The sequence below is a fragment of the Zootoca vivipara genome, chromosome Z1, assembly GCF_965207765.1.
Source record: "Zootoca vivipara chromosome Z1, rZooViv2.hap1.1, whole genome shotgun sequence".
In the NCBI taxonomy this organism is placed as follows: Eukaryota; Metazoa; Chordata; class Lepidosauria; order Squamata; family Lacertidae; genus Zootoca; species Zootoca vivipara.
The window spans coordinates 49181759-49206264 of record NC_142583.1 but is presented as its reverse complement, the minus strand read 5'-3'; the positions used below and the strand labels follow the sequence as shown (position 1 = coordinate 49206264).

At 44.3% G+C, this 24506-nt stretch overlaps 1 protein-coding gene across 2 annotated transcripts in view; it reads right to left on the bottom strand.

The window, feature by feature from the left end:
- Positions 1 to 16528: 16528 nt before the first annotated feature.
- NDST4 (N-deacetylase and N-sulfotransferase 4) overlaps positions 16529 to 24506 on the bottom strand; it is a 124608-nt gene continuing 116630 nt past the window's right edge. Inside the window, exons 12-15 of one of the 2 annotated variants that reach the window (XR_015947781.1) lie at positions 23660 to 23769; positions 21722 to 21824; positions 19754 to 20255; positions 16529 to 16968 (exon numbers count right to left, since the gene is read on the bottom strand). Coding sequence is in view for 1 of the 2 variants with exons in the window: in XM_088660395.1 (XP_088516521.1) it covers positions 16816 to 16968; positions 20145 to 20255; positions 21722 to 21824; positions 23660 to 23769 (477 nt within the window). In the remaining variant the exon portion in view is untranslated. The remainder of the gene's footprint in view (positions 16969 to 19753; positions 20256 to 21721; positions 21825 to 23659; positions 23770 to 24506) is intronic. The other variant, XM_088660395.1, reaches the window with a different exon arrangement.

The window sequence follows — 24506 nt, the reverse complement described above, 5'->3', positions numbered from 1 at the left end:
AACCTTTGGGAGCTTCTGTGTTGGTTGTTGCTACTGCTGTTATTACATACATACATACATACATACATACATACATACATACATACATACATAATTTTCTTTGTATGGCACCTTTCCTTAGTTAAAACAATGCTCAAGGCAGTGCCAGAGATATGAAACAGCCAGCAGAGTTGTTAGGAAGCTCGCACAGGGAGCCTGCTTCAAACTAGATCCCTGCTCTAGAGAGACTTCAGATCACTTGTGATCTGAAGCCTTGGCTTTTGTGAAGCAAAAGTCCATCAGCCTTTCCCCTGCACCCTCTCTCTTTTACATATTCACAGGCTTTGCTGAGGAAATTAGGGGAGGAGCAGATTTGTAATGGGCAGCTATCAAATTTCATCCCTGTGTGCCTCAATTATATCAGCATCTCATCTTAAGAGAGAAAGCTTTAGCTTGGAAGAGGTTAATCATGGTCACAAGGAAGTGTCTAATCAAAGATAATATTAGATCAGTTGTGACGAAAGAGCAGCATATAGGAAGCAACTTCACTTCACGCCTTGTCAGTATTAGATGGTGTGACTGAAAAGAGTTTCAAAGAGGGCACCAGAAATGAAATGAGCTCCGGTGTGATCAACGCAGCTTGTCTACCAGTTTAACTTTATTTTAAGATGGTGCGAAACCACTTCATTTCTTTCTTTTTTTATGCTAACAGGCGTATTTGCAAAGAGGTGTTACAAACAGAGTCTTGCACTAACTATGGCTTGGCAAATAAAAGCAGTCTATTCCTGTTTTTTCTTCATTTGGGGAAAAAAATCCTTTCATGAATATGTGGGATAACCACCCTCATATAACCAACATGTTTAAGTCTAATTAATGCATGAAGGGGTTAAGAGCATAGAGTAAGTTGTCCTGCCAGGCTTAGCTCACCTTGGGAGGGACAATGTAATCAGACCTATTATTTTCTCTCAGTCTACCTGAGAAGCTCAACATGTGATCTCAGCTGGTTGCTCTAAGCTCAGACCATATGGATTTTACAAGCCATTATTTAGGTCCTGTACCAGTACTTCAGGAACTAAACCAGGTTTTACTGCATGTGTTTTCTGGCTGCTCTATGAAAAAACACCTGACTCTGACCTTTGGAGATTTGTAAGTAAACAATCTTTTAAATTACCAGTTGTGTGGTCATTTTTCAATGCTAGGGAAAGAGGTGAACTTTGAAAGGAGCTTAAAAGTAAAACTTTTAAAGGTATTTCAGCCTATATTTCCACACTTTCACTTTGTTGCATATTTTGTGATTTTAAATCTCTGCTGGGGTTCTCTCATCAAAGAATACTTGCTCCATATCTGGATCTTGGCATCTAGGGAATACTCCTTTTGTATCTATTTTCATCCTTGCCACCAACAGAATATGCTCTTTTTAAGACTGGCATCCACTTTGCCAACCTGGTGCCCTCCAGCTGTTTTGGATTACAGCACTGGAAAGAGACAGATTTGCCTGTCCCTAAAAAGAAACTGATGCACTCCAAAAAGTTCCAGATGCTTAAGCCGCGTTGTTTAGCTACTGTATGATGCACAAGACTGGAAGTCTCTGCTGATGGTCACAACTGACTGGAAACTCTGTAGCACCTGGAACTCAGCGGCGGAGGAAGCCTCTTGGGCGCCTGGGGTGGCACACCCAGGATCAGGGCGAGCTATGGGCAGGGCGAGATGGGACCTCCGGAGTCTGCCTGCCTCCTCCCACTCAGCCACCCTACAACTGGGGGGGGGGAGGCAGTGGGCGGACCGTTTGGGCAGCGTGGAGCCTGCACACGCCCAAGCCACCGTGACTCTCCCAGGAGAGACACATGGCTTGGGTGTGCTGCAGCTGCCACGGTGAGTGACACTCGGCATTTTTTCACCCCCCTCAATGGTGACACCCAGAGTGAACCTCACCCAACGCACCCCCCTTCCTCCACCCCTGCTGGAACTCTCTAAGGTTCTGATATGTTTCCTAGTGGAACCAGATATTTCCAGACATTCTCAGACGTTTCGTGCAATCTGGATGAGAAGCAGGGCAATTTCTAGTGCTGTCAAGTGGTTCAGCCATTTCTAATTGCACCTAGGGTTTCCCGCTGCAGTCAATATGCAGTTCCCATGGCTTTAACCTTTAGGTCCATTATCAAGCCTTTGCTGACTTTAATGATGTTCAAGAATTTTGCCTAGTGAGATACCTTTTCACCATAAACTTGTTATGCAACCACATAGTTTCATCTTTTATTGAAAAGACATAGGCAAATCTTAACAAAGCATAGAGTTGCAAGAGGCCAATTAACAGACTACAAGCTCTTCGGACTACAAGCTCCTTGTATCTGGGGAACCTGGTGTGCGGTAGCGAAACTGCTGCCTGGTGGGAGCACAGACTATTTGACTCCATGCCTACTCTGTGAATTTGTAAATAAGCAAATACCACCAACTTAGATGGCTTTTAAAGAGAATAAGATCATGGAGGATAAGTCTATCAGTGGCTGCCAGCTGTAATAACTATGATCTACCTTGACAGTCAGAAGCTATATGCCTCTAAATGGATGCTAGTTGCTGGGAATCATAAGTGAGGACATCTGGTTGGCGCTGTGAGAAGAGGATGCTGTGCTAGATGGGCCCTTAGCATGGCATGATCCAGCAGGGGTCTTCTTGTGTTATGTAAACAAAAACTCTATCAGTCTCCAAAGAGTGCCCTCCTTTCCTCCAAAACAAGGAAACACAGGTCATGCTTCCTTTGGAACTACTCAGCACTTGGGGGAGTGGGGAGTAACGCAGTAGTATTTTCTGTTGCTCAGGTCACTATCTGCTCCCTACTACTGCCACACCATACCTGCCAAGTCCCGGACTGCAGAATCCGGGACCGGCAGCTGCACCACCGGAAGTTGCGTAGATGCAACTTCCGGTGTCGCTTTGCCCATCTATGGGCACAAAAAAAGGCCACCGCCGACACCGGAAGTCACGTCTACGCATGTCAAGAAGTGTGTAGACACAACTTCCGGTGTTGCTCTGCCCATCTATGGGCACCAAAAATGGCCGACACCAGAAGTCGCGTCTACGCACTTCCGGACACGCGTAGACGTGACTTTCGGCGCCAGCCATTTTCAGTGCCCATAGTTGGGCAAAGCAGGAAAGAAAAAAAAGGCCGCCGGCAGGAAAATATAAGGGAGAAAAACGGGAGACGAAGAGATACGGGGGACCGCTGGGAAACGGTATGAAAAAACGGGGGTTTCCTGGGGAAAACGGGGTACTTGGTAGCTATGCTGCCACACACATCTGTCTCCAAAGCGTAATGTTCAATCAGTAACAGTGATGTCCTTCACCTTTGTTGAAGTGTTTGCCATTTTTTTCCATCCACATTATTTTGGCACTCTTAAGGGCTTCAGAGCTTTTATTCCCCCCTCCCCCCTTGCAGTCATGCCATATGGTCTCTGCTTTGGAGAAGGGGATGAATCAGCATAAATAACCAGGCTATTAGGCGGTGACAGTGAGCGATGTGCTGTGTCACCTGCCCTCGACAACCTGCTCTATCAACAGGCACTGAGTCCGTGTGGGCAGGATTCCAATTAATCACCGCCTGGCAAGACAAGGGCCTGGGTGTTTAAATAACTGTGAGGCAATCCTTTGTTGGCAATGTAAATTATGCAGTCCAAGCTGAGGATAGCTCCCTAACTGCAGGAAGGCAGTCTATCAAAATGTCATTAGCTGGTGTGGAAAGCCAGGCTATTACTGTTAATGCCTGTGCACGTAGTTGGAGATTTTGCTTAATGATGAATTTGATGAAGTCTGGATGAATCACTGTTGATTGCTCCTCCATATTCACATCAGGTATCTTTCTCACAAACAAGCCCAACTTCTTCTTCTTCTTTGGTGATCGCTCATAGCCGAGTAAGATTGTCTTCCGTGGACACAGTCTTAACAGTGAGTCCGTAAGTGACTGTGGAGGCCAATTCTGAATCCACACGTCCTTCCACAATGGGGACATAGGCTTTCGGACAGGAGGTGATCACAAACCTCCTGTTTGCCAAACGTGGGTTTGCCAAACGTGCCTTCCTCTTAGCACATTTCTCCCTTTCATCCTGAGTTTGAGTGTCTTCAAAGTCTACGGCACCTTTGGAAAAGGCTGATCTCCAGTTGGAGTACTCGCAATTGTCAGTGTTTATACTGCTCCCCCCCCTCACAAACACGCCCAACAAATAGCCCTTCCCTTTCATTAGCCTTTCTCTTTCCATTATAACCAAACTATAAGGAAATAATTGGGAATTGTCAGTAAGGCAACAGAGAACTGTGCAAAAGATGATGGTGGGTCTGTCTTTCACTTGGTGTTTGAGGGATCTAGAGGGCTGGGGGAAACAAAACCTCTGGTTTGTGTCCTTTATTTGTTAGATGACAGAATTGCAAAGAAATGGCTGAGGGCCATGATATCTGAAAGACCCCCTGCTCCCGTGTGAACCTGCCTGTAGGTTGAGATCATCTTAGGAAACCCTGTTGCATTCCCCACCACTACCAGAGGTTCACTGAGTGGGAATGCAAGACAGGGCAGCACCCTGATGGTAGGATTCCTCTGCAAAAGAGGCAACACTGGCTCCATTCCTGATGGTTCTTACATGCAGGCTTTGGAAACATGGTTATTCTGTTTCATTAAAGCTGTGTTTATGGAAGATGATCTTACTCGGCTACGAGTGATCACCAAAGAAGAAGAAGATTCTGTTTAGCATTTAACGGTTTGTTCTTGGTGTGGCTTTCTCCCGATTGAAGTGCAGAGTGTTTGAGGACCGGGACAAAACGCTTGTTTACAAAGCTATTGTACTACCAACCTTACTATATGCTTGTGAAACATGGACTACTTATAAACGCCATCTCCAACTTCTCGAAAAATTTCCATCAACGGTGTCTCCAAAATTTTTTACACATCACTTGGGAAGACAGGCGAACTAATATCAGTGTACTGGAAGAAGCAAAGATCACCAGTGTTGAAGCAATGATTCTTCAACATCAACTTCGTTGGACTGGTCATGTTGTGCGGATGCCTGATGATCGTCTTCCAAAGCAACTACTCTATTCCGAACTTAAAAATGGAAAGTGTAATGCTGGTGGTCAACAAAAGAGGTTTAAAGACTGTCTCAAGGCAAATCTTTAAAAATGTAGTATAAACACTGACAACTGGGAAACACTGGCCTGCGAGCGCTCCAGTTGGAGAACAGCCTTTACCAAAGGTGTCATGGGCTTTGAAGAAACTTGATCTCAGGAAGCAAGGGAGAAACGTGCTAAGAGGAAGGCACACTTGGCAAATCCACACTGTGATCAATTCCCGCCCAGAAACCAATGTCCCCAGGTCCATCTTAAGCACATCCAGCGCCATGGCACAATGGTCCCTCTGGCGCCCCTCCCTTTCCCAAAATTTAGAACTTGGGGCCCCGGGAGCCACTGCCCATAGAAGGCAATGTCGGCGTCCAGGCAGAGCAGGGTGGGCAGTTGGAGCAGTGCCAGCAGGAGACACCCTGCACGGCAGGTTCGTTTCGCCACCAAGTCGGGCGGCGGAGCAGCTCTTGCCCTGGCTTCCCGCCCACCAGGCCAGGCTTCCCGCCGTCCCTCACCTGCTGCTTCCAGGCGCCAGATCCAATTGCCTGGGGTGTCCCGCTGCCAGGTCATGCCACCGACCCCTCTCAGCCCTGGCCGGGGCGTGGGCAGCTCCCCGGCTCTCGCCATCTCCATGGCCCGGAGGCCGCATGGCCCAGTGGGCGCCATCCACGCTGGAGGAAACAAGCGCAAGCAGCTTTGTGGGCAGTGACGCCGACCTTTGAAAGCGGCTGCGGGGGGAAGCCGGCTGGCATGCGCCTCCTCCTCTGGGCCTGGCGGGGACTTCACTGCAAGGCGCTTCCGGCCCGTCCAGGCTGCTTAGCGAGAGGAGGAGGAAGAAGAGGGGGCAGCGCCTCAGGCAAGTGGTGAATTCTGGGTCCCGCAGCGTGCCGCTTCCTCCCTGGCTGGCTGGCTGGTACGCCCCTGCCTTCCCGCCAACAGGGATGACCCTGGTGCTGTGTTTCATTGGTAGAGCTGCTGCCACGTGGCATCGCCTCTACCAATGAAATGCAGTGCTGGGGTGAGGGATGACCCTGGCGCTGCAGAGCGGAACAGGGTCCTAGTGCCCCTGCTCCGCTCGCTTACCTCCCTGCTCTCCCCTGAGCGGCGCGGCTGGCGGGCGCACAGGAGGAGGGAAAAGGGAGGCTGCTGCACAGCTCCCCCACTTGCTGGGGTGCCCCTCAGTGCCCCCTTCAGCACCCAAGCACCCTGGCGTACTGCGCCATTAGAGTCAATGGGCAGGACGGCCCTGAATGTCCCCACTGTGGAAGGATGTGTGGATCCAGAATTGGCCTCCACAGTCACTTACGGACCCATTGTTAAAACCGTGTTTATGGAAGACAATCTTACTCGGCTACGAGTGATCACCAAAGAAGAAGTGTGTGTTTTAAAAAAAACTCTGCTGCTTTTGAATTTAAAGTTACAGTTTTATTTTTTATTTCAGAAAATGTGTGACCTAGGAGCAAGGGTGTGGCCCGGGGAGTGTCTTAAGCATGAGCTAGAGAGGCTTAGAAGACCACATTTGGTGCCAAGCCCTGCCTTTAGGGAATTTATCACAAGCATTTAAATACAGCATCTCCCTATGCTTCTGCATTTTATTAGGAACTTTTTTATTTTTAAAAAGAGAGATCATTTGGCAATTCTATCTGAACATAAAATAACTATGTATTGTTCCATCAGGATGTTTTGATCTCAGCAGGAACTGGCAATGCTATGTTACCGTGTTGAAATACTCTTTTTTATGGAGCTTCAAGCAGACATTTCACAGAGTTTTATCTTTTACAGAAGCCAATATGTGATTCTCATTATTTCATGCCTTTCTAAAAGTCCCAAATCAGATTAGAGCAAACACTAAAAATGCAGCACAAAAAAACATTTGCTGGAGCAAACTGTGATTCCAATCTTCAGGAAACATTTTATTGCTGTATTGTTGTACTTTCTACTGATCAAAATCCCATCGAAGAAGTCTTCATTTATCAAATTGTATTATAGGCCAGATTCAGAAGATTAAAATAGCCAAGGGAATCCTTTTCACTAAACCAATCAGTGAAGATGTATGCAAAGCTTTGAACCCCATAGAAACTTTATTATAAAGAATGGAAGAATAACTTGCATGCCCAAACACCACAACCCCCAATGCCCCTGACTGAATAAAAGAACCAGTCACGACATGATATACAAATTTTGGGTTAAATAAGGCCACACCTTTTATTGATTGCAGATGTAGTAGGTTTGGCATAGACATTGGGTATAACCATTAACAACAAGCCCACCTGCTGGAAGTATTTTCATGGGGGTCGCCCTGAGGTGAGGAGGACCTATGACATACATCAAATAGGATCACCCCCACGTGAGTGCCGCCTTGAGGAGTGCGATGGCCTTAGCCCTCGCCTGGGCATCCGGATAGAAGCACTTCCTCTTGGATCCCTTCAATGGGATACCCCTTTTCTTTGGAGGGCCAGACGAAGGCTTACAACATCCCCTCCACCAAGACTAAGGCCAGTCCAATGCTTAGACTGCCAAAGCTGTTGCAATTGCTATGAGGTAGGCAAAACTCTCAGATAGTGCAAAGGACAAAATCCTGCCCAGCCCTGAATACATCGACCAACGTTGTCCATAGCAAGGTCAAGTACATAACAACACAACGGACAAACAAAGGGAGGGTGGGCAGGTGAGCAGAGCCCGCAGAGGACAGGGCAGGCCTCACTGAGTGGACTTTGGTGAAGCCTGCAGGCTCAGTTGGTCTCACCCTCTGAAGAGCATCCGCCTATGAAACTGCCTACCATTGATGAATTTGCTCCAAGAGGTCTCCTGCATCCCTAGCATCTTCCTTTGAGGATGGGGAGCTGGAGGCCTATGGCATGAGACCCAGGCCCAAGTCAAATGCAGCTTATAGTAACTCACTTCAAGTAAACCCATTCTGAATTGAGCAGAGAGGAGCTCACCTTTCCACTAGCTTTCTTGTAGTACAGAAATAACTTGAAGTTATTTTGAATATTGAGAGTCTAGAGATTTTGGGTTTTGTTTGTTTTGGGGTGGGGGATGGAATATGGGAAGCGGCCGTCTCCTAAGTCAGAGCAGAGGGCTATCGAGCTCAGTACTGTCAAAAACTGACTGGCCATGGCTCTCCAGGGTTTCAGACAGGGGTCTCTCTCAGCCCTATCTGGAAACATCTGGACTTGGACCTAGGCCTGCCAAGCATGCACTTTACTACCACTGAGCTACATTTCTTCCCTGAACTCAGAGAGAGAAACTACCACCGAAGGAGTGAAGCAGGTCACCAGAGAGAGATTATGCTGTACTGTAGGTTTATAGATTTTCTGCTGCTTTTGATTTATTTTGACTGATTTACTATCCGATCAGCAGCCATTTCCCCTTCTTTGTTATTACAAACAGAAAAAAAACCAAACCCAACACAACACCCTGAATTATGAAGAGGCTACAGGAGAGAACTGAACACAAACATCTACTCCCAAGTCTCAGGCAGGTTCTGTGCAATGAGTCTTTGATATCTGCATTTAATTATGTCTCAATTGGATTATAATAATCCTTTTCCTCCTTGTTTCTCGCATACCGTTTTCTCCACTTGTCTTGCACTTAATTAAAAATGCAGGCAGCGCAGCTAAGATGGTGAAATTAAGGTTGACACTCAGGAGAATTTTGCTGCTGCTGGATCTTTTTTTAACCTGTAAAAGTCTGAGCCTTGGGGGATCTTGGTGGGTGATTTTTTGGGGGGAGTGGGTTTGTATATGTGTTCTAATATAGGAAAATCTGACAAAAGCAATTTCACTGGCATTGCTTGAAGGTGAGATAAGATTCCCGTGAGATCTGTCCTAAATAAAGCCATTCTTTGTGGGGGAAACCCACCCACCCTCAACATCCATGTTATCCATCCATTTGGAGCGGGCTTTGGTTTTGAAAAATGTAATTACAGATGTTCCCCAGGGCTGAGGAAGAAAATGGTATTAGTGATAGGAACAGATAAGACTAGCAAATAATTGTGATAGTCCAGCCCAGCCCACTTTGTGCTATTCTATACCTGCTGGGTAAGGGCAGTTTACACTGTGATCAGAAACAATAGAAAATGAAAAGCAAAGCAAAGCAGTTCAAAGTCATTGTGATACAGGGATATTCTATATTTTATTCTGCTATTCCCCTCGGTCCAATAAATATTCCTCATGCTTGGTCTCTTTAGGCCCTGCCAAGAGCCATTTGGTTGCTTGTTGTCTACAAGAAGGGACCACATTATTGCAAAAATCCAGCTGGGGGTCACACCTGGATCCACAGGATTTTGGGTATGCATCCGTAGCTGGATAAGGAACCAGATGTGCAAATAGATGCTCTGTGTATTTGGTCTTTGACGTGATCCAGCTGCTAAGGTTTACCTGCACATAGTCCTAATGTGATCATTGACAAGATCCCCGAGTATAGCCATCCCTTTCAAAGTCCTTCTAAACTAGTAGACCCTCAACCCGTTGAATAACCTTTTATTTGATCACCATTGTGATTGCTTTGTTCATTTTGTAGTTTACACCTAAATTAATCCTAAAAGCTTTCCTTTTTGATCTGCAATCCCTCTGAACGCTCTGTGTTGAGAAGTTGTTTGTTCAGATATCCTATTGTTATCACTGCCTGCACATATTAATTGAGTACTGTCCTTCTGCAACAGGTGTAGTCAATATAGCACTTTCCAGATGTTATGGGACTACAACTCAATGGTCAGGGATTATGGGAGATGTATACTAGCAACATCTAGAGGATGGCATGTTGGCTCCGCCCTCTCTAGAGAAGGGATAGCTGGATCCTTCTTGTCATAGCTACAAGGGCTAAGTGGGCTCTCTCCAGTCACCTACCCAGAGATAGTCACTGACAGAGGGGGTAAGACCACCACCCCAAAAAACAGTGGCCCCCTCTCTCTCTGGGGGTGGGGGTGGGCGGTGGAATGGGGTGGGGGAGGGGAAGGCGCAGCTGCCGAGGTGAAGAGGTGACCTCGCGCCCGCTTCAAAGCCTCCCACCGGGTCCTGAATTGAGGGAGCAGGGGCTCCCAGCAGCGAGTCCGCCACCCTCCGCCGACTCGGGAGTCTCATTGGGTCTCCTCGGAGGAGGCGGAGCCACGCCAAAAACTCCACAGAACAGCGTCTGGAGCTGCTGGCCACAGGCAGGGAGAGGGCGGGAAGGAGGCAAGCGAGCTCTTGTGCTTTCGCCGTGGCGCCTCCTCCTCTGAGGAGACCCAAGGAGACTCCCGAGTCGGCGGAGCAGATTGCTACGGGCGCCACGCCGCGGCAGCAGTGCGTGGCGCTCCCGCTGCTCGCGCGCCGCTCGGTACACGCATCTTGGGGAGGTGATCTTGCGGACCCCTCTGGCATAGCTCGCGGACCCCTGGGGGTCCGCGGACCACTTGTTGGGAACCACTGGGTTGGAGAGAGAGATCTCATTCCCCAGGCTGAGGACCCTTCCCAGCATCCTAGTGCAAAGTAAGAAGGTGCTCTTGAAGTTCCTGCAGTGTTCCAGATGTAGCTGCTTCTTTTTTGGTAGCAAAACTGCCGGGTCAGAAACAGTGTCTTATGTCGTATTCAGCAGTACACGAGGCACTTCTTCATGCACCACAGGTACCCCATGCCAGCTACCCATCACTCCTGTGAGCAGACAAATTAGCATTGCAGGGAGTTGGACTTGATGAGCCTTTCAACACTACGATTCTATGTTTTTACATTTTTTATTAATGGAGAATGATACAAATTCACTATTTTAAAAAGGATGTGATGACAGTGGGCTTCTAAAGACTGGGGATTCTTTTTTCCTTCCTCAAGTGTTATTGTTGTTGCTGCAATAAGAGTGTGTTAGTGGTGGATTTATACTGGGCAATCTACACAGCATTGTGTTTTATTAGTTGTTCTGCAAAGCCTCCCCATTGTAACTGCTCTCTGGAGGGGCACTCTTGGGCTACAGTGCAACAAAAGTGGGACGAAAGGCAACAACCCTGAAACATTTGTGGTATGAAAAGTTACAGGGTTTCAGCAGGTAGCTACAGGACGCGCAATGACTGGAAATAAAGCAGTACCTCCATCACAAACCTTTCGTAGGGGCAAACAGGGGGATTGCATATCACCACTCCCATACCATAATGAGCACAAATAAACATGAATGCACAATGAAAAGGACATCTGGAGGAGTCCTATGATAAGAGGGGCAGCCTGGGGCATTGGAGCATCAGCCCAGCTGCACAAAGGCTGGCATCTCTTGAATGAATCTGAAATGGACATGGAAAGCATACGTTACATTTTGGCATTTGGGTGGCATTTCAGTGACTGAAATGCATTCCTCCTTTATGACATTTTGAAATCCTGCAACACAAGCCTTCAAAGTACCAAATGTCTGTTTACAATCCATTTGATAATTGGATGGTTGAAGAAGAGGACTGGGTAGATGGAAGGAATCTTCATATCTTAACATGTTGGATGGTCTCTGAAGGCTTTCTTAGATCTTCATTCCACGGGGCAAGGACCAGGGATGAAGGAAGATTCCAAAATGGGGCAGCTCTAAATGTGGACAGATAGGCAGGCTGGCCCCATTTTGAGTTACACCCTTTAAGCTAGGCCTGTCTGGAAATGGGGCTCACGCCATACCTCCGCTGCTCTCCTGCCTTCCCTGACAGTCTCCTCACAACCAAGGGGCAAAAAAGCTTTGCCATAGGGTAAGGATGGGGGAGAAATTCAATCCACTTTGTAATTCAAGATGAATCTGTCAAGTTCACACTAAATTATGTCAAATTCACATGGTACAAATTCCTTCCATTACTACCATGGGGAAAAGTAACAGGTGACATGTTCTTTTTGACACGGGAGAGACTCTGTAGGCCCTCTGGCTAAAGAAAATCATTTCTTGCTGGGGATCACCAGCTCATAAAGAAGCCTACAATTTGTGTCTGGAAGGGAACATTCTCCTGTCCCTTATGCCCTTTCCCAAAGTAAGGCATCAACATGCTCCAAAGTAATGTGTACTGAAGTAGACAGAAGGGCAAGAAAATGACAGAGATATGAATAGAGGCCTTGAGGAAGGGCCCCCCTGACTAGTTGTAAAGTGGAAGTGCTGGGAAATTGGGCCTTTTAAAAGTTTCTTTTGTGTGTGTGTGGGGGGGGAGACCCTCAATATTTGTTGAGTGTTCATGTCAAATAACCCAGTTAACTTTTTCAGAAATGCTGGAAGGTGCTAGCAAACACAACTTTAGCAACAGTCTAATGACACCTCCCCACAAAATCAATGTTTACTGTCGCTGACGTATCAGAAGAGAAAGAAGTTGCTAGGCTACTCCTACTAATCTCAATATCCTCATAGGAGTGGATATCACCACACATGGGCCAAAAGGTTTCTGCACCTCTGACCATAGCTGCCAAGTTATCCCTTTTTTAAAGGGATTTTCCCTTATGCTGAATAGGCTTCCTCGCGAGAAAAGGGAAAACTTGGCAGCTATGCCTCTGACTTATAGGAATATATCAGAGCATACCCCACCCTTCTTTCTATAATTATTTAAAATAAACTTTTATACTTATGAGTTTTAAAGTTAGCAAATACTTAATATTCCAGAAGTTTGCCAACAAAATGCTTCAAGCAAATATAGCTGGAGAAAAAATAAACTTTATTTACATATTATGTTTCATCAAAGTATTGTTATGTGTATTATTTTTAAAGCTCTCTTTTGGTGGGTTTTTTTTTTACATTATTATTAGTTGTTAAGTTATTAGTTGCTAATTATTAGCTGTGACAATGATAACAAATGTGATATACTTCATTATGAGTCTGGAATCAAACTTGCTGCGGGCTTGATTTTCCATCTCCCGCGGTTACCCTCATTCAGAGATACATATTTGCTCCAATAAATACATAGAGGTCTTACCTTAGAATCATAAAATCATAGAATTGTAGAGTAGGAAGGGACCCCAAGGGTCATCTAGCCCAATGCCCTGCAATGCAGGAATCTCAGCAAGAGCATCCATGGCAGATGGCCATCCAACTCTGCTTAAAAACCTCCAAGGAAGGAGAGTCCATAACCTCCGGAGAGAGACCATTCCACTGTTGAACGTCTCTCGCTGTCAGAAAGTTCTCCCTGGTATTTAGTCAGAATCTCCTTTCTTGTGACTTGAAGCCATTGGTTTGGTCCTACCCTCTGGAGCAGGAGAAAACAAGCTTCTATGTGGCAGCCCTTGAGATATTTGAAGATGGCTATCATAACTCCTCTCAGTCTCATCTTTTCCAAGCTAAGCATACCCAGCTCCCCCTGGAAAAAGACACATGCTAAGTCAAGAACAAACCTTGGCTACAGTGCAGAGTTTGTCTGGAACAAGACAAAACATGAACCTAGGTTTGGATGCATTGCTAAGCCAAACCATGGCTTAGTTCCAGGTAGCATGGGAGAGAAGTGAAAGGGCCTTATATTTTTCCTCAGAGTAACCTCATCCTGGTTTGTCCATGCTTAGCCATGGTTTGGGTTTGCATTGTGAATGAACCAGGCATGTATCTGTATCTCATCTGAGGGCAGCCCTGTTTAGGGAGGCTTTTAATGTTTAATTGATTATTTTATTTTATTTTTCTGTTGGAAGCCGCCCAGAGTGGCTGGGGTATAAATAAACAACTTCTTCTTCTTCTTCTTCTTCTTCTTCTTCTTCTTCTTCTTCTTCTTCTTCTTCTTCTTCTTCTTCTTCTTCTTCTTCTTCTTCTTCTTCTCATCTCTTTCTTTGGTGGGCTAATCTGAAACACCCATGTTTGTTTTTTTTTTTAATTCAAGGCAATAATTATTATTACCCAAGCCAGCCCTGCCCCCCCTGTACTACAGTAACTGTGCAGAAGAAATGGTTAAAGAGTTTACCGGAATAATCTAGATTGTTTCCATTTGAAAGTGCTTTGGTGTTAAGTATGCAGTAAAAAAACAAAACATAATTTCCCCAAATGATGTGGCAGTGACCAGCCTCAAAGAAAGGAGCAGGTTGAAGTGCAAATGGTCAACATTGCATTTAGAATAGCTAATGATAATAATACTTTATGCTGTTGTAGAGCCTTTTATGTAAGAACAGAAAAGGTCACAGGAATTACAAAGGGTGACTATTTCATGGCTGCACACTCACTCAGTGTCCTTTTAACATTTCCACAAGCTCAAGGGGAGGCGGGACAGAGAGAGAGAGAGAGAAATGATTGTAAAGAAAGTAACTAAATATATTCCCATACTGATGAGGCAGAGAGGATGAGTGAGAATACTGGGGGCCAAGGCATTTGTTGACCCTATAGCTATTTGGCCTCCAGTCATTTCCTTTTAATGCCTGCACAATTGTCAATGGGAAGACTTTGGATTGGCAGCACCATTCCAGGACTGTTGGTTATGAGAATCCACCCCATTTCAACACTGAAAATATTTACTGCCAGGCTAGGATCAATGCAGACAAGAACTAGCAGATATCCTGACTTGCACTAGGTACAGACCGCAGGCTGGAGAAACTATTCCTTCACATAACAAAAGTTACAAATAGTGTGAATATTTCAGGTGGGGCTTTCCAAGCACCAAAGAGATCTCTTGGATATGTCCGGCCATATCCATGATGAAGTGTTATACAGTCCCCTTCCAGGTGGGCACCACATTCGGACCTTAATTTTGGAAGCAAGCCTCAAAGAGGTGGCTTTCTCAGGATACAAAGGTTAGGGGTGAACTACTCCATTTGTTCACTTGCATGTAAAACATACCATGCTTTTAACAAAATGCAGCTGTTGAGATTGCGATCTGCAGTGGGAAGACCAGTGTGGATGGGGAAATGGGTAGGGAAAAGTACTTCTTAACTCTTTCCCACCTCTGGTGGCTCTCCCCACCCCACACACCTAAAATCTCCACCACCAACTGCTTTTCCGCTTGCAGGGGGAAAGATATGTGTACGATGTGCGATGTGACATCGCCGTACTTTGTATTTCCTGGCACAGCCACCAGCAGCCAGTGACGTGAGCAAATTGTACAGTGTGATGATGCAAGCTCACACCTTGTGTGATACCAGGCATGAAACCAGGAACACAGGAAGGAGGGAAATGCCTTTCCGCATTTCCTGAAGTCTCCAGATCTACCTACTCGGCATGGAACTGAAATGGGGCTTCTCCAAATATTGGATATTGCTTTGCGACTAGCCAATTGTGACTCCAATGCGTGAATTCCCCACTTATGGGCTAAGTGCCCCTCCTCATAGGTGCTGGGATGCACGGCATCAATAAAAGGAAAAGAAGAAGAGGTTAAAAAAAAGCAGCACAGATATCTCTGTCCTCTGCCAAGAAGCAGCAATGTGTCCCATCCATTTCTTCTGAACTTGAATCAGATGTTGCAGGATTATTTCCCCAAAGGCCAAAAACGTGATAAAAGATATCCTTCGAGCCAGTCATTTGGAGAAGCCCTTAAGACACAGCACTATTCCTAAACATTCATCTGTACAGCTTCACAAGCCAAGGCAATTGGAGGCTGGCGGAGGAGGAATTAAGCTATTGATGGAGTGGAAACCTTTATGTCTCGAACCCTTTAATCTTCAGTGCTTAGGGACCAGGTGATAGAACAGTCACTTGTGCACTCATAAAAAAAGAGGATATGGTTCAGCGAAATAAAAAGGACAAAATAGGACAATGAGTTGCATAAAAATTGCATGTTGTTGTTGTTGTTTGTTGTTTAGTCGTTTAGTCGTGTCCGACTCTTCGTGACCCCATGGACCATAGCACGCCAGGCACTCCTGTCTTGCACTGCCTCCCGCAATTTGGTCAAACTCATGTTCGTAGCTTCGAGAACACTGTCCAACCATCTCGTCCTCTGTCGTCCCCTTCTCCTAGTGCCCTCAATCTTTCCCAACATCAGGGTCTTTTCCAAGGATTCTTCTCTTCTCATGAGGTGGCCAAAGTATTGGAGCCTCAGCTTCACGATCTGTCCTTCCAGGGAGCACTCAGGGCTTATTTCCTTAAGAATGGATAGGTTTAATCTTCTTGCAGTCCATGGGACTCTCAAGAGTCTCCTCCAGCACCATAATTCAAAAGCATCAATTCTTCGGCGATCAGCCTTCTTTATGGTCCAGCTCTCACTTCCATACATCACTACTGGGAAAACCATAGCTTTAACTAGACGGGCCTTTGCATAAGCTAATTTATATGAATAGGTGCAGATTTTAAATGACATGCCACAATTTAAACAGAAATACAATCCATCTCACCATTGTGGGGAAGACTATGACCTGGTGATCATTGTGCCTACTCCATCTGCTGCCCAGGTGCTATCTGCAGACCCTGCTCCTTAATGGACGTGGACAGGACAGCCTTCCACATAGAGCTATATCCGTTGTACAGTAGGACACATGATGATCCTAGCCGTGCAAACCACTTGGAGGCATCATAAGAAAATAAGAGGAGCCCTTCTAGGAATCCAAAGGGAAACAACGGGAGACCATTTATAGAATATTGCAGCAGAAATGTTTATTCCGTAGAAGTGTAAGGAAGAAAAAAAAATATTGTGTATGCACATAGTTTATCCCCCTAAACAAACAAAGAAACCTAAAAAATATTCCAGGGTGATTGAAAGTTTCATCCCCTTTAGTTCCAGCATCAAGTATATATCCAGGCAAATGGGATTTGCAACAGTTCGGTAGAAAACAATCCATTTTCAAGGCATTTAACATCAAAGTACATACTGGAATTACTTTCCAGTGTGTGTGTGTGTGGGGGGGACGATTATGTTTTCTATATATATTTATATAAATCCAGTTCTTGCAACATGGCAGATGTAAGAGTTTGTGTCGCTTGTGAATCTTTATTCGTTGCTGTAGATGCAGCAATGTTGGGGAGCATCCAGTCCTTGGGTCCACACTTTATAAAATGCATAGGAAAGATACACTGGATACAGAGAAAAAGAAAACATGTTTTCTTTAAATGAAGCATTGACGGCATTGCTACTCTGGAAACTCCATGAATTCATCTTCACCCCCCTTTTAAAGCTATCTATGGCATAGATATGCCTTAAGACAAAACTCCTCTACAAACACTTTTAAAACAGCTGTGAGGTTGCTTGCATGTACTAAAGTGGTGAGAGATTGTAAGAAAAAATAATGCTAATATTAAGAAAGCTTGCAAAACACTGTGATACCAAATTAGAGCCTTTGGGGAATCTTAACAAGGAAGGCAAATTTTATTGTATGGATATTATTAGGCTAGAGAAATTATGAATATGGAGCTGACTCTTTTCTCTTGACACCAAGTCAACAGGAGGAAGCCTCAGCTCCTTCTACTCAGAACCAATGTTCAGTGATGCCAAAAGCTGAGTAATTACACCCCACAAGATCAGTTGTTTCTCCAACACAAATGTGCTCCTTAGCAAACCTGTTTTGGAGAACAAGTGTACTGCTTAGATCCAACCTGGTGTGGAAAGAGCTCTTAAGCTCTCACATGACCTCTGGACAGCCCACACAAGAGCCTCCTAGAGCCTGGAAGGCAAACCTGAGACTGGTGTTCCCAGCACAGAAAGAGCTTTTAAATCTCTCCGCCTTGCTGTGCATTTAATCTGTGTGATGTCAGCTGGCCAGCGACCAACCACAGAAAGTTGCAATTGCGTAAGTTAAATGCATGCAAGTTACGAGTCAACTTTATGTCTAAATTGTCAGGAGATGTGTCTTGTAGAGTCAATTAGCTCCTTCCCCCAAGATACATATTTCATTTCATTTCATAATTCAAGCATTGTGAGAACTTGGATCAATAATTATGCTTCTACATTTAACTTCTTCAAAGTGCATCACATCCTCCATACTAAATAAATCCCTGCACATGGAAACCTAGATGTCAAGAAGGTTTGTTCTAGCCTAGTCTCCCCTGACATGCTAGTTTTCTATGTGGGTGCTCTTTGTTTTTGTGTTTGGTTTGTTTGCTGGTTTAAGCTGTATGGTAAAGGTAAAGGGACCCCTGACCATTAGGTCCAGTCGCGGACGACTCTGGGGTTGCGGCGCTCATCTCACGTTATTGGCCAAGGGAGCCAGCATACAGCTTCCAGGTCATGAGGCCAGCATGACTAACCCGCTTCTGGCAAACCATAGCAGCACACAGAAACGCTGTTTACCTTCCCGCCGGAGCGGTACCTATTCATCTACTTGTACTTTGACATGCTTTCGAACTGCTAGGTTGGCAGGAGCTGGGACCAAGCAATGGGAGCTCACCCCGTCATGGGGATTCGAACCGCTGACCTTCAGATCGGCAAGCCCTAGGCTCTGTGGTTTAACCTACAGTGCTACCCGCGTCCCAGCAGGCTGTATGGAGGAAGTCAAATATGTGAATCCCTAGTTGAAATATGAAGCAGTACACTCCCATGAAACTAGGCCTATGAAACCAGGAAGTGATTTCACTTCTAATCAAAACAGGACAACAGAAATGGTGTGGGCCACACAAGCAATTTGTTGTGTGCTTTGTTAAAAACCACACAGCACCTTCCTATACACATCTAATGAGAAATTTCACTGAGTTCAATGGGTCTTGCTCCTAGGAAAGAGAGTATAGGCTTTCAGCCTTAAGGCACCATTATAAAGTCACTGTTGCAAATCATTTTTAATACTCCAGGGTTCACTTTGTCCTGCTAATCAACAATGAGTTCTTTCTTTAACACAACTTTGTGATACTACCCCTTACCTGATGTGTGACATACTTTATGTAAAGTCCTCAGTGATACACTTAAAACTGATTTGGAAGCATGGCCACTACTCAGCACGAATGCTGCCTTTAAAGTTTTATCTGGGTACTTGCCGAAAAATTCTTGTGACAGTCACAGAAAATCAGCATTTTGTTTGGTAATGTAGGAGGCAGTGGCGGAGCTTCATGCTCTGGCACCGGGGGGCGGAGAACAGGTGGGGCAGGGTTGGCACGCATCCTGGGGGCATGGTGCACCGCCTGTGGGGGTAGGGCGCCCAGCGCAGGGTGAGCTCCCCCCGCACCCCTCTTCCTCCACCAGTGGTAGGAGGCAATTCATGGGGAAATTCACCATATGGAGGTTGCTTGAAGTCACTCCACATACTGGTACTAGGAAGATAGGGTTTTAGGGAAGAAGCCCAGAATGTGCAGGAGGCCCCTAAACACAGCAGTGTTGTTGTCTTACCATATTTGAAAATTAAGAGAGACACAGCGCCATCTAAAGAGGGGAGCCCTTGTAAAACTGTTATGTCTTGAGTCTAAAATCACCTAATGGCACCACTGACTCAATGAGGCAGTCATTGCCACAGGACCAGTTTCTTGTGTGAAGTGGCACAGCACATAGGTGAGACAGTTATTATTGCTACAACCACTCAACACTGCCAACCTGAGGCCGAGATGCTATACACAAGCTGGTGGCCACCATGTGGAATAATGAACACTGCATAGCAGCTGCAACTTCGTAAGCAGCAACGTCTTCTTAAGAAACATGCTACAACAACAGACTTGAGCTTCTGCTGGCCCATATCTCCATCTTTTCTGACTGAAGAGTGTTCTGTATTATTAAGAAGAAGGAATAAAACAAGCAGAAAGCATACCTACAGGAATGCAGACCCTCGGAGAATTAACTGCCTTCATTTTACTGGCTAGCTGCAAGATGAGCCCCAAAATAACAAAGGAGGGAGGGATATAGAAGCAGACTAAAATTGCAGTTGTCAAGGAAATTACAAACCTCGCAATCCACCGAGAGATGTTTCCATCCTTTGCTTGTGTCTTGACAGACTGTAATTTGTCATATAGGATGAAGACTATCGATCATACATACAGTTTCTGTGACTGTCTGGTAAACAGAATAAGTCTGGGCCCCAGACTGGATAAAGAATAATGCCTCATAGCTCAAAATCTTTCCCCAGAAGCTGACTAAAAACCGCTACTAATAACTGTCAGCCTGTGCATATTTAACAATTTTGCTCTTTTCTGGTTGTGTGTGTCTGTGTTTTAAAATTTTGCTCTTGAGAAAGAATTATTCATGAGATCCTTCACTAATAATCGGACGTGAACTGGGAACGTGGAGAGTGAAAAAAGCAGGGCATCGGCGCTTTGGTGTCTCTTTGCTATCTCACTTTCTGAAGTTCTTGTCTTAGCCACGATGGCAATGGTTGTCCCAGTCTGTGCAGCAGTTTGGATAGTTCCACATTGTGATCTCTGTAGTAGTTTGAAAGGAATGCCCTAGACTGACAACGAGGAAAACAAAGCAACTGTCAGACTGAGTCCTCTGCATAGGAATTACCTAAAACAGTAATTCTTATAAAACCCTTTTCTCAGGCCACTTGAAAGCTATAGGGGGATCTCAGCCAACCCCTTAATAAACTTGTTTCTTGGTTCTACAAATCAAAACACATGCATAACTCATATATTTTATTCATGGCAGTCTTGCTTTTCTCATGTGATGGATGTGCCTGTTGGGCTATATAGATTCATCTTAAAATCTTAGCTATATGTAACTCCATCTTGTAATTTATTTTTTATACTGAATATGCTCTGTGTATGCTTCTGCTATTTTATGTAGGGCTATGTGCTAGTTTGTACATATGATTATGATAAATCAATAACAAATAAACAAAAAAGGGATGTGCCTGCTTTTGTGAGCAAAGTCACATGGAGTCAGATGTAATGTTTGATCACTGAACTTGGAAAAAGGGTTCCTGAGGTGGAGTGGCAGACTTCATCACTGCTTGGACGCTGGATGACATTTTGAATCAAAACGTTACTTTGGCATGACTTCACCCAGGTTTGGCATCGATTTCGCCACCTCTTGATATAGTGTCAACAAACTTGGCATGAGGGTTCCTGAAGAGGGGATGGCAGACATCAATGCTTGGATGTTGGGCACCATTTTGATTCAATATGGTAGACCCAAACGTGACTGTGGTGTGAATTTGCCCCCCCCAAACTTGGCACAAGGGTTCCTAAGTTGGGGGTGAGAGTCTTTGAATGTCAAGCACCATTTTGAATCAAGATGGCAGACAAAAATAAGACTTTGTTGTGTCTTCACAATTTCTTAGCGTGATGGGTTCAAACTCATAAATTACACTATCCATTTTAAAACCATAATATGTTGTGTTTTTTATCAAAAAAAAATCCAGAGCAGCACTAGCCACTCCCCGCTAGTATATTATATTTCTGATAATAAGCTTTCAACAGAAATCACTGCCATTATCCCTGCACAATAAAGGCGCAATTCAGTTCCCAATCAGGACCAGCAACGAGGGTTAGCAATGTCAAGGCCCTGCTGAGATTCCTGCCTCTACAAGTTGCCCATTGTCATCCCCTCAGATCTTCTGGTCTTACTGTTTCTCTCTGCTGCTGCTAAATGTTTGGCTTCCCTCTCTGAGCACATGAGCAATGACAGGAGCAAGGAGAAGGAGCAGCAACCTCTGCTTGCTTCCCCCCTCCCTCTGGTAGGCCATGTGGATTGGTCCTAGACAAAAAGGGCAAGCCAATGGGCAGGAGCAACAGAAGGAAGAGCCACTCAGAGAAGGGGAACTCCTTGGTGGCATCTTGCAAAAGACCTCCAATTGAACCTGGAGATGGTACTGAACCTAGTAATGACCCCCCCCCCCGTTTCCTCACTGAGACATTAAAATGGTACCTAATGTTAGTATAGATGTAAAGTTTACATATATGAAGAAAATGGTACCTCTTGATCCATTGGTGGGTATTTTCGGCCTTTACTTTTCCCCAGGCATTTTGTCTTTCCTCCTTCTAGTAGTTGACACCAAAACCCTTTCTGAGGGTCAAACCTACAAAAGTTTGCCTAAATTAATGGAAGATGTACATTGGGGAAAGCCGAAGCTCCTCAACACTCAATGGCAGTCATTTCTGGCAGTCATTTCCAATGCAAAAGAAATCTGGGCAAGACTTAAAAATCAAAGATGGAGGAACTGTAATGTTTTTTGTTTTGTTTTGTTTTTTTAAAAATTCATACTAATGAAGGAAACAAATACATTGGTTTTGAATATACTGTTGCAGCGTATGTAAAATGCTGGAAAAGTTTGCAACATTTTCACTATTTAGTAGATGTTTTGGAAGGCCGCAGAATAATTGGTTGGAATATAACAGTAATTAGCTGCCAAATGTATTTTTTTTTCTTTGCCTTGGGCTTGTTCCGATAATAGCAATGTACCTAAATATACCCACATACAAAAGCACATTTGAGATATAGAGAAGGATTCCGCAAACACCCCCCGCCCCCAGCTCGGTCTGTTACTTCTATTTCTCAGCCCCTAAATTGTATTTTAGTTGTGGTATCAATTAAAATTAAATAAATCATTGATTTAAAAAGGATATATTGAGAGGAGATTAATTTCTATCTACAATTTCCCAATCTCCTTTTTGCATAGCAAAGTACTTTTGCTAGCTTTCAGTAATTTCCCAAGAGGAGAAGCAATATCACTGCCTATGCGCAAGGTAAGAAATAAAGCTGTAGAACTTATACACCAAACAATATATATGCTTTCCAGGAAATGTATATAACTTTACCAAGAAACTGTGCTAATCTGAAAAGCTTTTATAAAGTTTCTCCTTTTAAAATCTAACCCCAAATTACTTTCCTCTTCCTCATTCTCTATAACTACTCTCTTTTTCCTTTTTCTATTTCTTTAATCAAGTAAAACAAAGGCAGGCAGATAGTTTGGTGCAATGCTGCTCTTTTTTAAAAGGGGTGGAGGTACCAAGGCACCTCATCTGACCATAAAGAGGAGTGGGGAAATGGGGAAGTTGGGGGAGTGGTGTTCTACAAATTATACACCTACTCATGTTAGGACACCTAAAATAACTGATTACAGGAGAAATAAGGTGGAGCTGAGAAAAATCAGGACAGGCAGCTGTCAAACAAGACCAGAACAAATGTGTGCTTTGCTGCCAACTCTGGATAAGCCCTAAGCAATGCACAATCCACTGTTGTAATATAGTTACTGATTCACACTTGTGTGCATGAAAGGGTTAACCAGAGCTCAGGTTGCCAATGAGGTGGAGCTTAGCAGGCTCCCTACCCTACAGTCTTTTGTTTTCTCCCTCCCAGTCTTCTTCTTTCTGCTTTCTGCATGGCAAATAGCCATGTGGCAATGGCTCACTACAAGTGGGCTGAATCTCTCAAAAATAATATTTTATAGTCTGCATCTTTGCTAACCCAAAGATTGCATGATCCTTTTTGTAAGGAAACCAAGCACATTAAAACTTGGTTCGATTTACATCTGCACTCAACCATCTTTTAAACAAACCTTTAAAATACTTAGGCAAGAATAAATCACAGACGGTTAGCTTTGCAAATAAGTGAATATTTTAATCACAGAGTTTCCAAAGATGCAGACTATAAAACCCAGGTTGGGCTTTATTTTTATGTACATCGGTATGCATCCTGAGCCCACTGAACATGAAAACGTGAGAACCCTCCAAGAAGATAATGCGACTTCAGAATACTGAGCATTTCCAGCCTGTTACCCAATAGTGCAATGCATGAATATCTTTACTCTTGTGTAAACTTCCACCAAATAATCATATAATAATTACCTGTGCAAATTCAGATGCAGAGGATGACAACCAAAGGTTTTAAAAAAATGAAGTAAAGGGGACTTACGTTAGGGCTTCTGAATAATTATAATGAGGAGAAACTCCCAAAAACTTTTGAACTTCATCCATTACGGTTGCTGGGTCACTTCTTAGCTGCTGTCCATCAATTATTAGCAACTGTATGGATAGATAAATTGTTTGTTTAAATAAAAATCTCAGGTGAAGTGTGAGGTAGTGTTGCATGAATTACAAGATACCTAGACAAAAGATGAGTATGTGATTTGATCTTAATTTCTATGATATGACACTACAAATGCATTTATGATGCATTGGGATCATTTTATATTGGTCAGTGCTCATGTGTGATTTGGGAGGAGTAACAGGCAACAGTAACCCTCAAATACGCTTTGTACCATTTTTAATCGTGTTTTTATTGTTGTACACCACTCTGATATTTTATGATATGGTGGCACAGAAGTACTTTTATAAACAAAGCAAGCAAGCAAACAAACAAATCCTTTATCAAAAACATACACTGATAAAAACTAGTTACAGTTAGGTAGCCGTGTTGGTCTGACGTAGTCGAAACAAAATAAAAAAAATTCCTTCCAGCAGCACCTTAGAGACCAACTAAGTTTGTCATTGGTACGAGCTTTCGTGTGCATGCACATCTGAAGAAGTGTACATGCACACGAAAGCTCATACCAATGACAAACTTAGTTGGTGTCTAAGGTGCTGCTGAAAGGATTTTTTTATTTTGTTTTGATAAAAACTAAAATGTCTACCCACCTCCCCTTTCTTGGTTTGACCAGACAGTAGCAGTAAAAGCAGAATCCAACCAAGATACAGAAAGCCCTATTTACAAACTGTAAAAGCAACATATCTGCAAAATAAACTTGCCAAATGACTACAGG